At 36.9% G+C, this 15,272-nt stretch overlaps 1 protein-coding gene across 2 annotated transcripts in view; it reads right to left on the minus strand.

Moving 5' to 3' along the window:
* Window positions 1-15,272, minus strand: part of ARHGAP10 (Rho GTPase activating protein 10) — a 139,162-nt gene that overhangs the window by 48,119 nt on the left and 75,771 nt on the right. For both annotated transcript variants that reach the window (XM_018926922.3, XM_009101358.4), the window contains 5 exons: window positions 9,923-9,997; window positions 4,865-4,952; window positions 3,558-3,616; window positions 910-1,015; window positions 127-286 (listed from right to left, as the gene is read on the minus strand). In XM_018926922.3, the coding sequence (XP_018782467.1) occupies window positions 127-286; window positions 910-1,015; window positions 3,558-3,616; window positions 4,865-4,952; window positions 9,923-9,997 (488 nt within the window). The remainder of the gene's footprint in view (window positions 1-126; window positions 287-909; window positions 1,016-3,557; window positions 3,617-4,864; window positions 4,953-9,922; window positions 9,998-15,272) is intronic.

Consider the following 15,272-nt stretch of genomic DNA (forward strand, 5'->3'; position numbering starts at 1 on the left):
ATAGAGAATATTCTTTAGAATTAAACTATTCATTTAATGGCATGCCTAATTCCATGCTTAACCCCATTAAGGCTAGCAGATTGTTTCAGATAATGCTCAGAAACATGAAAACAAAGCAAAACTTACCTTCTCGTGATTTTCTATCAGGATTTCAACAACAATATTCTGAAACTTCAGGTCCATGATGGCTGCTACAGTTTCCTCCTGTGGCCTCATTAAGGTTGGTCCAAATACTACCCCAAGGTTTGCCACAGTCATTAGATTCCTCTTGGCATGCTTTGAAACACTTTTTGAAAAGAATTGAAGGAAAAAACAGGAAATGGATTATGAAAAATTTCCATTACTGCTGGAAACTGCAGTCGACGAATGAAAACACTACATTTCCTTAAATCTGTGGTTTAGAAGCTTGTTTTGTAAAAAGTTTCTTCAAATAAAGTTTTACTAAATTCTGGAAAACTGAAAAGCCATTCTCCCAGTGGCAACTTAAAAACAAACCCAGTCTCTTACTGAACTTAAATATATAAAATGTGCTTAGCCTTGGACCAGGGCAAGTGTGAAACCAACTTAAATTTGCTAACAGATCTCCACTATTCCCTCTGCCAGAATTTGCGAAAAGAAAGTATAATGTTCCCTTTCTCACTTCAATCAAACCCTCAGCTGCTGGCAGGACTGCTAAAGTAAATACTTCTATGGCTTCATTAACGTCTTAGATTTCTGCCTTTCCTGCCAAAATATGCACAGCATGAGTCAAATGTCTTGTCTGCTTTTGCACGTTTGGTTCTTGGGGTTGAGGATGACAGCATCAAAATGGGCTTTAGCTCCAGCCACACTTCACTAAAGCCCTTTGTAGTTAAAGAATGGTAAAGACGAGAATTCTGACAAGGTAGGAAAGCAGGTCATAGCACTCACTTTGCTAAATGCTTCACCAGAATTTCCAGCATCTCTTTGTTCTTTTCCGGGAGTTTGTGGACCAAGAAGTGAACAGCATTGACTCGAGACTCTGGACTCCCACTTTCTATGGGATATAGAAATAAATATCTCAAAAAAAAAATTTAAGTAAAATAAGATCCACAGAAACACAAACCTTCTCCCACCCCTGCATGGAAACATACTGCACACACTTCACTTCACCACTTATGTATCTCCAAACATAGCAACACTGAACATATGTGCTTGTTTTCACAAGTAATATTGTTCTAGAATTATCATCTTATTTACTTATTTTGAGACCTTGTCTTTCAATCCACCTGCAAAAGGATGCCTTTGTTCATCTATTTTTAAAGTCTGACAGATGCAGTTATTGTTTTGTTGCATTGAACTCGTGCTTAGAAATACACTGCAAGGTGAGCAGTGATGTTACATAGGGTGCCACAGAGAGGAACTGTACTGCTTTCCACTTAAGCGTCATTAACTGATTGTCCTCATGATTAGAATTCAGTTTTGTTGCTACTGTGCACCTAATGATACTGCATTTAAGCTGCCTTACATTGGAAACTGCATGCAGATCCAAATGCTTAGAAAATCTAATGATCTCTGAAGACACAGAAGAATAAACATGCAAAAAAACCTACAGAGCATACTATGACAAAGGTTCAGAATAACAATGGCATCTCTACTGCAGTACAGAAATATAGATAAGCAAAGAGCTTTTATTTTTGTCTGTAGCATGTCAAATCGAATAATTTTGGCCCCTACAGGTTTCACTGTACACAGATGAAAACAAGAACCTGTAAAAGATGAAAATAAACCATCTTCCTACTTCCAGTTGCATTAAATCACAAAATTACATCTCTGTAGTGGCTATAATGAGAGGAATGGAAGCATTTCTACTGTCTATAATAATACTTACTAGAAAGTAGAGGATGTGAAAAATGTAAACTTTATTCTGAATGCAGGAAATTTTGACATGAGGACCACTGATCAGGTCCCATTTTTCCCTAAGGCAACTTTGATTGCGAAGTGCATTTTCCTAAAAATACCACAATTCCTTCAGATTCTTCAGTGCATATTGCTTCAGATTTTTTTCTCTTTGCATATTGCTCTAAATTTTAGGCCTGTATTTCATTCTTTTACAGTGAATACCTCAGCACAGATTGCAAGAAAAAAGGCTAATAAAAAGCAAAATGTTTAATTTCTCGTGAGCTACTCAAAATTCTCATGGAAAAAATAGGCCTTCTTTGAAGCGAGACTATTTTGTGTATTTGTGAGATGAAAAATTCTTATTAAAGAATGGCTAAAAAATTTAATTACAAGATACAGACAAAGCTCATATAATTTCAATCTATACTGATATCCATAGAGAACAGAATTGAAGGAAAACATTTTAATTTTCGCTCCTCCTCCAATAGTTTCAGGGAAAAGGATACTCCATGCTATTTCCAGTGTTGGTTTTTTATAGCCAACATAGGAAACAACACTGACTACCTATTTTTGAGCATACTGTAACTCAGATCTGCAATGCTGATTGAATTTCCCTCCCCAGAATCAACTCCTTCACTAAGCTGTTTACTACTTATGAACACTGCACTGTCTCAAACATGTAACTTAAACTGAACTCCTTTATTGAAAGAGACTATGATATAAAGAAAAATAAAGTGAGGAAACTGCTGGCAAAACTTCAGAAGTAGAGAAATTATTTTAACACTTTCCAATACAAACGCAAAGACTCACCACATAGGTAAGGATGTCAAATTTTGTTTAAGCACTTGCCTGCTAGCATGTGCCTTGGCAACGAATTTCCTGAGCTAATTCTCATTTTGAATTAAGGACCAGAAGAAAACACATTCTGCAGTCCTGGAAAGTCATTATAGCAATCTGAAGATGATAAAGCAATTGTCTCAAAGTTTATTTTAATTTTGCTTTCCACAGTTTGCCAGACGCGCTACAGGCTGGAAAGAAAATCAGCTAAATATCTGTTTGATACTTTGCCAAAAATTTTCTTACACAGTTTCCCTGTATCCTCTTCCAAAAAAATTGCGCGTACACTAGATACCATACAACTGAGCTACAAATGCTGCTGTGTCTTCTCCAAGTCTGTATTTGAACTGCCACAGTGTAATCTGGCCTGCTCTTTCCTTTCTTCTAATACATGAATAACATTCAAGCCAGCCTACACACAGAGCTAGCAAGGCACTGAAAACAAGGGTCAGGCAGCTGTGCTTTAAGGACTCCAATGAGCTCAAACGAACATATTTTCTTTTGCTAAGCTTTGTACTCTTTATAAATGGAAGGCAAAAAACCAAAAAAATCACAGTATAAGTAGATGCTTATCATTATGCAGTTAAGATAATACGCATAAATGTTTATCCTGGCTATCCAAAAGTTTTTCCATAAAAGCAAAAACTGTGCTAGGCAGTCATATTATATGTGACACACACTGGAACTAAATACTGATTAAAACATATTCTTAAATCATTTATTATTTCTTGTTCATGTATTTTTACTGGGATAAAGCATTTTTCTGGAATTGCATTTGCTGAGCACTCCTGAGGTCAGCAACAACAGCACAACAGCACAACAGCAAAAGATTTCTATTTGAACTACAGTCATGTATTTACTGGCAGGAACGATGAATTCTCCGTGCAACTCGTATGTCATCAGTGGCTCTGGAAGGCTTCTGCAAAACAAGGATGATATAATAAATTTAACTGTATTTTCTTCTAGCTTCATTGACTCTAATCAGGAAGCCTTTTTAACATTCAGTAGCATAATCCTCATACTGAAAGCAACCATTGTTACAAAGGCCCTTGATTTCAATGATTTCTAGAACAGAAGGAAAACTTGGTATTATCAGGAAAATGAAACTAAATGCATCTATTCACCTTCCATGAGCTGAAGTGATGCTTCTATCATAAGATACCTTTCCAGTTTCAACACACAAATACTGTGCAATTCATTAGTACAATTCATTCTTTATTAGCGCTTTTTAAATGCTAAGAATGACAAGTCAATGGCTTACTGGAAAGACACTAAGGTCCTAATAACGACCACCACCAGAGTTAAAACCATTTATTATACTGACTTTACTGATGCTCATGAAATATTGCACATCTGAGTAAAGACTCAGATGGGAAATATGTAGGGGAGAAATACCTTCCTGGATACACTTATGTTTTGGTTTTTTATGCTTTTCTATACTATGTAAGAGTTTTATCCTTATGATATTTATGCAGCAGTCACTGACATTAATAATTATTAAATATTTAATTATATTATATATATATATACATGAAATATTATTATAATAATATTTTATTTAATAAAAATAGATTAAAAGTACAGTGTTCATGTTCCACCACAAGAGATGCACAAAAGTGTGACATTTTATGTTCTTAGGAAATTTAGTAAAACAGCTTTATTAGGAATTGGCAAAGCCATTTGAATAGCAAACATATTTTAGGTTCTTATTTAAAAATTTTGACACTCAAAATATTATTACTATTGCACACAGAACATCAGAGCAAGGGTCAGAAAGAAAAGAGGAAAATATTAAAAATTGTACTGCCTTCTCCCTTTTCATTCCACCACACAAACACAAAAAGGAAACAAATTTTAACAATCTTAGCCAACTTTCAGTAATGATTCTCAGCAAGTTTAGTAACACTTCAGGTTTCTGAACCATCAGTGAAATGCTTCTGTGTCTAACACCAAAGTGTTTGGGAGCTTGTCTCATATGAACATGAGTATTAGTGTGGCTGAAGTATTTTGCTTCCCCCAAAATAAATAACAAATGTGATATTTGTACAAAATGAACTCCTGTTCCAAAATATGGCAAAACCTACTAGTGCAGCTTAAAATATGGCATAGGAGAACTAAATTAAGAACTTTTAGTCTAAAAAATTAAATAACCAAGAGACAGCCTTACCGCAGATATTGCTTCATAGCACTAGTAATTGTCTTCACTTCCCAATCTACAGAGTTTTCCAGGTCAACTTCATTGCAGGTTTTTGAATCTAGAAAATAACCAGAAAGAGAAAAGGGACATGAAAAAAAGGGAATTCTAAATCAGTATGAGTTACATGAACAGCAACACATTGACTTTCACACTACGTGTTTGCTCACATGAACACAGAAGAAACGTCCTTTTTATTATTATTCAGTGATATGAAGAAGACCAAATATGTTTATAAATTCCATTTTCATATTTTGTTTTTTAAACTATTTACTGCTGATTTTTTTTTCTTTAATGAAGGATTAAAAACCACCCTCATGTAAAAAGATCTCTATAGCAATTGAAGTTTTCACACCTCTAATTAAACAGAGAGATGTTCACAAACACAGAAAGATATACAAGAACAGTTTAGGGAAAAAGACCCTTTGAGAAGAATTTATCTTTTACTCTTTTCTTTCTTATTTAAAGTGATAAATTCTCTGCATAGTTTTTATTGTAAACTGTTGATGAGAACAGTTCAAGTGCAGCATGACCCTCTGCATTGTGTGAGAATGTTTAAGAGGTGCTTCCAAAGTAGGAAAAGGAGTCTTGGCTGAATGTTTGCCTCACTCGATCACTTTTAGCCACTGGACAAGAAATACTTGTTTGCTTGACCATTTGTCAGGACCACAGAACTCCCACCTTCTCCCAGGTTGGTTGGGAGAGCCTTGGAACAAGACAGACCAAACCAAAGGGTTTGTCTGATTGACCCATCAGGTTGAAGACTTTTTGACAGATTGAAAACAACACAGCACACTGAAATGTTTTACAATAAAAAAAAAAAACCCTTCTGGCCTCAAAACAGGAAGCCATAGCTAGCTGACACAAGAAGAGAGCACATGTATATGGCCAGCCTAGCCCTGTGTGTTTGCCGACTTTCCTGTGATTATTTATTGTCACATGTTCCGTCAGCCACTGCAGTGGCTGATGCGGATTACGTGTGGACCCGTTCACAGAATTCAGAACTCATTTGTTACTTGGCTTGTCAGACAAACGACAGACACATTTAAAAAATCAAATTAGGATCCCTGATTAAAGGTGCAGTCCTTTTACCGGGACTAAATAATTTTGTTCTAAAAGCTGTGCCAAGCAATTATTTCTGTAACTGAATATCCTCCCTCATTACATCAATTATTTAAATCTCATTTTAAAATACAGGTCAGATAACATTTTCTAGCAAATTGTTACTAGCCAACCACCACCCAAAATACTCAGGATTGTCTCAAACATAAGGTTCTTTTTTTTTTCTTTTTAGCATGCTAGTTGTTTCCATGTTCAAATTCTCTTTTTCGAGAAGAAAATTTGTCCCCTGAATTAATTAAATAAAAAACTGCCATCATTTCAGAAGCTACAAAATCTATGGGGGTTTTGTTACTAAATCACTATGTAATATCCAGTTTTTAAATAGCTGCTTCATAATCACCAGCCTCCTTTACATTCAAAGTATGCACTCTGTTCATTGAAATTTGTTGATGAATTTTGGGAGGAAAACAACAGGCGTCTGAATTCCAAAGTGAGCCTCTTAAAATAAAAAATAGAAAGTATTGTTGAAACATTCCATTCTCTTGGAAAAAAAAAAAAAAAAAAAAAAAAAAAAGAAACAGCCCCGCTATAAACCTCTGGCTTGATTGTAGAAGCCATCAAGATTTAAAGACATTTTCTTCATTTTTGATTTGGCATTTGCTTTACATTGCTCTGTGCCCTACCACCCAATAGATTTCACTATTCCTGCTCCATTCTCCCCCTCTACTTCAAACATCCCTTTTCAGTAAGAACTGGAACTTCAACAGAATTTTAAGAAATATTACTCTAGCTTTTTTTCATGCTACTTGTTCATGTAACAGCCACGGTGCACTCAAAGGGCAACTTTATGCCTGTAAAACTAACTGTGCATGTTTAAGGAACAGCTTTTGACAGATCAGCTCAAGATTTTATGCAAATCTTTCTGACAACAAGGGAGCCAGAGTTTATAAAAACTGTCCAGTTCGCTAAGTTGGTTAGGAGGAGACTCTCTCTGCTTTCATATGCAATATGCCCACTGTAGATGTGCATGTCCACTGTCATCTGCTGTACAGAAATTAACAAGGAATTCCATGCCATTGTTTTGGAACCTCATAGATTAGGGAAGGCAGAAGTACCTGAAACCTTCCTGTTACATGTAATATCTGGTATTTTTCACACCAGACAGCATCAGAAATCAAACCTGAACTGATCAGCAGAAACTGCAAGTGCTCAGCAGTCCCTTCCCACAGGCAGTGGTCCATCTGAAAGCTGATCCATGCAGTGGCTTGTACAAAATCTATGTAACAGTGTGTAGGCAATGAGCCACATCAGATCTATAATGCAGATCATCCATGAAACAGGAACTGGGGCCTGATGCACTTCCAGAACTGAGACTCCTGACAACTCACACTGCAGTGCTTGTAACACTTATTATTTCCATAATATTGGAAGTTTTAGCTTTGTATCCCTGTTTACAATGAGGTGTTGGGTTAATTTAACATTTTCCCTTAAAAGGTAGAAAGTGTGTTCCTCACCAGATGCCTCCCTTTAAATTTAAACAAGATCATTGCTGCAAAATAGCACAATACCAGTTACAGGTAACTTCATGAACTAAGTTAAATGTAAAAATTATTTTTTTTTCTAAGTAGAATTATATATTCGATGGCTAAGCCTTATTTTGCAGAGACTTAGCTCCACTAGATTTTTGCATTATAGATGAAAATCTATGCATTCATAGTACTAGAAAAGCATATGTTGGTCTTCTCATACTCTTTTAACTCTCAGTCTTACTTTCCAAAATTCTACAGAAAATAATCTGAAAAAGAGACAAAACTAAAAAAAAAAAAAAAAAAAAAAAAAAAAAAAAAAAAAAAAAAAAAAAAATTACATCCCTGGTTACCATTTGGAAGACTTCACACAAGGCCTTTCCAACTGTGAACTTCATGGTCAGTGATAGGTAGCTTAAAATACTTTGAAATCTTATCAAACATTTTAAAATACAGAAAGTTAATATGAGTTTTTTATGATTCTGAAAAATCTTTCATATAAAAGGGTATCTGAGAGTATGTCCAGAGACAAAGGATTAAAGATTAATCAGTCATTTTAAATTCTCTGTACCACTGTATATCAAAAAGGTACCTTCTTTGTTCTCCTCTGAGGACAGATATATAAAGAGCAGAGATAGAATCACTTTCAACAAATCATCAGAAAAGAGCAACTGCTTGCACCCTAACTTTTTCCTGTTCAGTATTTTGCCTCATCTTGATACCATTCCTTTGTATTCTTCCTTTGTCAAATAAATATATGAAACTTGGGAATGACAAAAAATGTTCCTGATTTTAAAAAGTAACTAAAAGCAGATGCTGGAATCCCCAGCAAAGTCTTCCAGCTGCTACTGAGCCACTGGCAACCTGAGTCTATTTAATTTGGATACCAATAATGGCAGCAAGGAAAATCTGCCTGCCAGACCTGCACACCCAAGCTAAGACAGCAAGAACAAAACTGAAAAGCATCTTGTGATATCAAACACATTTAATCAAGGCTCTCTGAGTGACAGCACATCATTCTTCCCATGGTCAATGGCTAAAGATGGTTATTGCTTACTGAGGCTAACCCCAACACAGATAAACAACTATGAAAATCTGTTATAGATCATTCATTTTTATTAATCCCAGTTTGTATTTCCAAAAAGAGCCTTTTTTTCTGTAATACTTTAAAGGTTTACTAATGGAGTACTTCAGGGTGCTGTTAATATTGATTAAAGTAAGACATCATAAATTAATATTTAGCAAGGTCATTATGACAGATTGATATGACATGCAGGTCCTCAAGTCTCAAGATGTCTTATCATTTCTGAGGAGACAGGCTGTTTGAAAAAATAAAGGAAGGAAAAGAAAAAGTCTTACAGGTGGCACTGAACTGACAGCAGCATATAATATAAAAGCGCTTTGTCATTCACATAATGTCTGGGGTAATGAAATGAATTCACTTTCTGGCTTCCTTCAGTTTGCAGTGCCAAAGAACACTGTGTTATCAGCACAGATGGAGCATGCATGGTTCTGGAGAAGAGCCTGGTGCAAACTGCAAACAAGCTTCTTTGCATACCAATGAATCCCTGAGAATCAGACCTTTGCTGTCAAGTGACAGGTTTGGAAGCTCTATAAAAACGAACTAATCCCAGTGGTCTTGTCTGTCTGCATGTACTGTCAGTGCTCAGGACAAGAAATGGGGGAACATAGCACATTTTGCAGTCATGGCTACTACTTTGGTGAGAGATGAGGGACTTCATACAGGTGCCAATGTTTCTCTCTTTTTCCCTCCCCAGGGACAGCGGAGGGGCAAGAGAACTCCAGTCACTGGAATTAAAGATGCATCAAAATTTCCAATAAGAAAAGGGAGAAAAAATTTTCTGCAAATTATTTCAGCTAACTGGGTATAAAAGAGCCTAAGATGTTTAAGTTTACAAGACCAAATCCTTTCTCCATCTGTCTCCTGCCTCAACACACAGTTATTATTAATACATATATCATATCCCTCCTCTTAAACCAAACAGCTCTAACAGTAGGCTTAAACTAATTGTCTTATTTTGCACAGTGATTAACTACAGACACATGGGCATTTTCACTTGTACATTCCAGACATGGGAGAAGGAAGGTGGAAACTTCAAACAATGAAGCAACCAGCTTCAAAGATCCCTGACTTTGGTATTTTGAATTTTCTGATCAGATCTTTCAATTTAGGCTGCTTTAATCCCACTTCCATCAACCTTGCACAAAGCACAATCTTGGCTCCTATATATGTCTCATAGCAGTTCTTAATTTATTCATACCAATTAATCCAGGTCTTTCTAAAGGAGGGAAACTTACAATGACCTGGTGATTACTTGCTGGACTAGAGCAAACTACTGGAAGGTGCTTTAAGAACTAAATATTGACAGTAAAACAACATAAAATAAAATACTGAAAAAATATTTGTAAAATAGAGGCATACCCATCAACAAACTCAGAAGTCTCTGGACCTTTGAACTCACCCCCACAACTCTGTACAATCCTTGGTCATTTATACCTATTATGTAAAAAAAGAAAAAAAAAATCATGAGATCAACCACAGTCAAATTTAGCATTAAAATTTTTGCCCCAGGCAACAAATTATCTTCAAAGACAGAGAGATTACATAGTATTAACAGTTCCAAGAACAACATTATAAATGAAGACTCCTTTTGTTACTCTGTTTTTAAGGTAAGTTCATGTTATATTTGGATAAAGATTTCATGTACCACAATTCCACTTCTGAAACTGAGAGGAGAAGCAAACAGGGACAAAGCTTTACTTGAAAATAAATAAATAAACCACTGACTGACTAATTTCAAATTTTTTACATTGCATTTTCGGTACATCAACAGCCACATTCTAATAATGTAGGAACTGAACAAAAAAAATGCTAAATTAAGATTTCTTCAATAACTTTAACATTTCTTTCCCCCTCTCCCCCAACCCCCCAATATGTGGAGACTAAAACACTTTGGATGAAGAAAAACCTGACCTTATTCCCAGTCCTCAAAATCAGCAGTTTTTAAAGTTTATAAATGCTTTCCATTTAAGATACAAGGCCTCATTCCAACCCACTGTGGTCCACATAGGAGTTACATCCAGAGGCACCACCAAAACTACTGAGCAGTTTTTCTTGGGATGAACAGAGGAGCCATAACCAACACAGTATTTTCAGTCCCCTACTCCCATTCTATATGGACACTGGACCACTCTGCTGGCATTCCTCTGTGCCCTTCCATCACCCCACGTACATTCACTTTTCTATCCCTTTTCTTCCCCTGCTTTTGCTTTCCATTACATCACCCAGCTTTATCCCCAGGGAAGTAAAACTATGAATGTAAATTGAAAAAAAAATGGGAGGGAGAGAAGGGGCAGGGAAGAAAAAGGGCAAAATAAGGTAGTCTATGTCTGCTGCTTCAGAGCCTAGACAGTGGGAGGTAAAATACTACAGTACACAGATGTTTGAGAGGCCTCACAATAAGCAGCCATCTACAAACACAATCTACCTTCATAATCACACTGGCCTGGAAGAGTAGAAATGCCACAAAATAGCTGTGTTTCTACTCCAAGGAAATCTTTTCAAATAACAGATTATGTGGTATTCTTATTCAAAATATCCTTCAACAAAGGAAGAATTGTGGAGAATTCCCAGCTTCAATACCAAGCTGTTCCAACAGAGAGAAGGAAAATTAAAACCAGTCATATGAGAAAAAGTTTCTTCCCAAATAAATATTAGATGAAGTATGTAAAAATCATTAGCCTTTTAATGAATTACTGTCAGACAGAGCCATAATACACAGCAATAATTCTCAATATGGTAGAGAGAACTTGGCATTTTCTACCTCCTCCTCCTGCCTAGCCTTGCTGCATCTTTTCTCTCTTCTCTGCCGCCTTCCTCTTCCTCACACAGTCTACAGCCTCCTCAGCCATCCCAGATTCTTGAGCCTGCTGAACTCCTCCCTGCCAGCACTGCTCCTTCCCCTGTCCCAGGGCTGCAGCTGCTCCTTCCCTTGCTTGCTCCACCTGGGTAAAACTGGCCTTTTTCCTCACCAGGATGCAGGCACTGCTGGAATGGTGCTGAGCTTTGAGCTAGATGGCAGGTTCAGAGCTGGCTCATACTAACAGAATAAGCCATGTCTCCTTCATTTCATCTGTGCTCATCAAAACACACAACTCAGGAGTATGCTTGCAGGTCAGCTGTGCCCAAAAGAGTGAACCCAATAGAACCAAAACGGCTATGGGGCCACAACACTGTTTTTCTCAAAATAGGAACTTATCAACACAAGCAAGTAAGTTTTCCAATGATCCCTAGAACAAGTATGATAGCATGCTATGCACCACTTGAAGACACTAAAAAACCCCTCAACAGTACAGTCCTTGATACACTGCAAACAAGAATGCACTACAAATCTGTCCTGAAAGCAGCAAATAGTTTTGCTTCAAACTTCTCAGAGGTGTCCAGGAAAATTCTTGTACCAAACTAACACCAGGCTTTGCCAAAATGCATCACATTTTTTATACGATGTCTTCTACTACTTTCAGTACCACAGAACAAGCCTTCTGCATCATATACAAGATAAAAAAAGCTGAAGAAATACTGTCACACTCAGCTTTTGCTTATCTCAGAACCTGATTTGTGATTTCCTGTGTTTCTGACATTACAACTGGGGGGAACCAACTGTGCTGACCCCAAACATAATTTTATAGGCTTAGAAATAATCAAGGTCAAACCACAAAACCTATTCCTCAGTATTAAAACAGACATGACAATGCAGAAGTCTCTGGAAAATGGCAGTATTGAAACTATGACAATCCTCCAGCAATAATCATGAGTCTATCATAGAGATTATCAGATAATTGATCAGTTTCAAATTCATCAACCTGAAAAAAGCATAGCTAATTGCTAGCAGACATCAAGGAGTGCAAAGAGGCATTAATATTTCAACATAGCTTGAGATGATACCTTTAATCATACTTTCAAATGATGTTTTATTTAAGATATACAAACCTGGTTTGAAACAGTCCTACTTCTGATTTAATCTGCACATTTCAGATCTTCAGCACATCCAACACTGATAATGCTTGGCATTTACAGAACACAATTGACAGGATGACTCATTGCAAGGAATAGCTCCTCACTGCCTGAAATGCTGAAGGGTTCAGACGCTGTGTCTGCCGGCTCAACCACTATTGGCAACCTGGAACGGCAAAGCCCCGCAGCACAACTTCCTTCATATTTACATTATCTCAAGATGTTTGGCTGCCTGACACAGAATTTGGCACAGGGACACAGCTTGTAAAGCATGCTTAGAAATATAAGGTATTGAAAGCAAGATAGTAATTTATCCTATTGTAAGCAAGGTAAGGAGTAGGCAAGTTTATTTTGCTACTGGTATTGTACATGAGGCCGACACAGACTTGCAATATAGCTGCAAATACAAATTTTTATACCAAAATCCATGGCACAGAAAAAGCCATACAAGTGACACTCTAAATTCAAGGTAATAACAGAGGGTTTTATGTCACTTGCAAAGGTTTTCTACTCCCTCTTCACCATGTACTTTCTGCCTGAGGAGCAGCCAGCCTGGTCATGCAGCTCAATGCTGCCATCTCTCTCTGCAGCCCAGATTGGCAGCTCTGCCAGTACTAAGCTCAAGACAAATACTACTCTGGCAAACTTTACCCATCACATCCCCTCAGAAGGTACAACCAGCTACTTGCACACAAAAACATGCACAGAGCCTTTACTGGTGGAGCACGCAGCTCTTTGATGTTTCTATAAACACCTACCCTGTTCTATTATTCTCAGTAGAGAATAATAAATGAAATACTCCAAAGAGAATCCCAAAACGCTCTCTCCAAGACAAAACACAGATGCATATCCAGCCAGCATGGTGCTCAGTATGTGAGAGATTGGATGCATATCCTGAAGCCTCAGCATGTCCTACCAGTGAAGCATAGCCAATATCTTGTAAGGCAATGCTGAATCAGATGCTCACATGCATTTTAACCAAGACACCGATTTTTGTGCTTCTGTTCATTCAGAGCAAATAATTCCCTTCTTGGCTTTATAAAAGGGAACATAACTGAGAAAAAAAATTATCCAGCCATTGACAAGTTTATGTTCAATATATGTTATGCTCTTCTCTCTCTGAATACCAGACTACTTCTGCTGTGACATGACAAGACTATTCTCAGTTTCCACCCACACTAGACTGTCCTCTCTTCCCACCCACGCGAACCTCACACCCATTATGATTAAAAGAGATAAAAACATGGCACACAAGCACCGTCTCTGAAGAAGCATCTGTCCTGTTTTCTCCTACTGAATATAACTTGCTTTTGATGTATTATCATTAAAGTAAAATAACCAAGTAAAAATGGTTTTCAAGGAAAAGTACAGGTAGAAAATTCTGCCACTTGAGAGATGGATTTTCTTCAACTATGTGTCCAAACTCTTTTGAGACAAACAACTGAATGCTCTCCTGGCTCTTGGTTTGTTTAGCTCAGCAGACATCAGCAGAAGGTCCTTTAGAGACTTTTTGTTTTGTTTTGGAGTTGTTTACTTGTTTTGTTTTTTAAATGCACTTGATGTTAAGTTCAGAATCAGTAAACAGAAAATCATCAACGAATGCTTGAAATGTAATGGAAAAATCAAGTGGATTGAAACCAAGCTAAGCGGATTGTTGAGTTCCTGGAAGGTAGTACCTCACCTAAACATATCCTTGGAACTCCAGGATGAAAAACATTAATTGAAAATGGATTTATTTTCTTTCTTGAGTACTCTCTGAAACAAAATTAATAGACCCAAGTCTTTGTCATTGGTACTAACTACCACAAGGCACTCTACTGACTCTACAGAGGCTGTGTACATAGGACAGCAAAGGTGCAAAGTCTGCATAGACTTGGAGAACTTTAATTCTTTCCCAAGTATGTTTCAGGGCAGACCCCACTATGGGGAGAAATGCTGCTAAACCATGAAAGCTCATAATTTGTCTTGAACAAGAGAGTTACACAAATACTTTGCACCTTCTTACATGCCCCTAATTAAGGCATAAAGGACAGACTGAACTTAGACCTCCATTCAGTTTAACCTATCCATCCACAGCCCTGAGGGGAAAAAAAAAAAGGCAACAAAAAACATTTTTCCAAATAGTCATTTCATGAAGAAAGTGTTTGCATTTTTTCCACAGTTGTGTTCCTGTTTCACCTTTCTTGTAGGGTATCAGAAAAAGAAAAAAGTAATCAATGCACAACTAAAAGAAAACTATTTGAACACAGTTAAAAATACTAAACCAAAATATAGTATACTCCACACTGTTTATAGTAAGGAGAACTCATGAGGTATTGTGAGGTAGCCTGTAACTGTACTATAGGCCAAAATTAGCCCTTTATTACATGAGCACGTGCCACCCTTTTTATTAAATCTACTTCGCTCACTGTAAAAAGAAGATCCAGACCATACTGAGACAGGCTTTTGCAGTGAAGACAACTTATCTGTAGGATGCCAGCTTTATCTGCAATGTTTCCCAGCTCAAATATTCAGATTGTAAATGCCAGTAACTGAAATTTTAAAGTGATGAGACAGGCCAACTTATCTGAAAAAATATTCAAAAGAACAGAATGAACAAAAATAACACCAGATAGAATATGGACTAATCTGGACTAACATCTTTAATGCATCAGACAGGACTGATACAAAAAGGTATAAGAGAAAAAGGACCTCAGATACCTCTTGCTGTTTAAATGCAAAACTTTCAGTATCACAAAGGCTACTTGTGTTCCTACTA

The sequence above is a fragment of the Serinus canaria genome, chromosome 4 (assembly GCF_022539315.1).
Source record: "Serinus canaria isolate serCan28SL12 chromosome 4, serCan2020, whole genome shotgun sequence".
In the NCBI taxonomy this organism is placed as follows: domain Eukaryota; kingdom Metazoa; phylum Chordata; class Aves; order Passeriformes; family Fringillidae; genus Serinus; species Serinus canaria.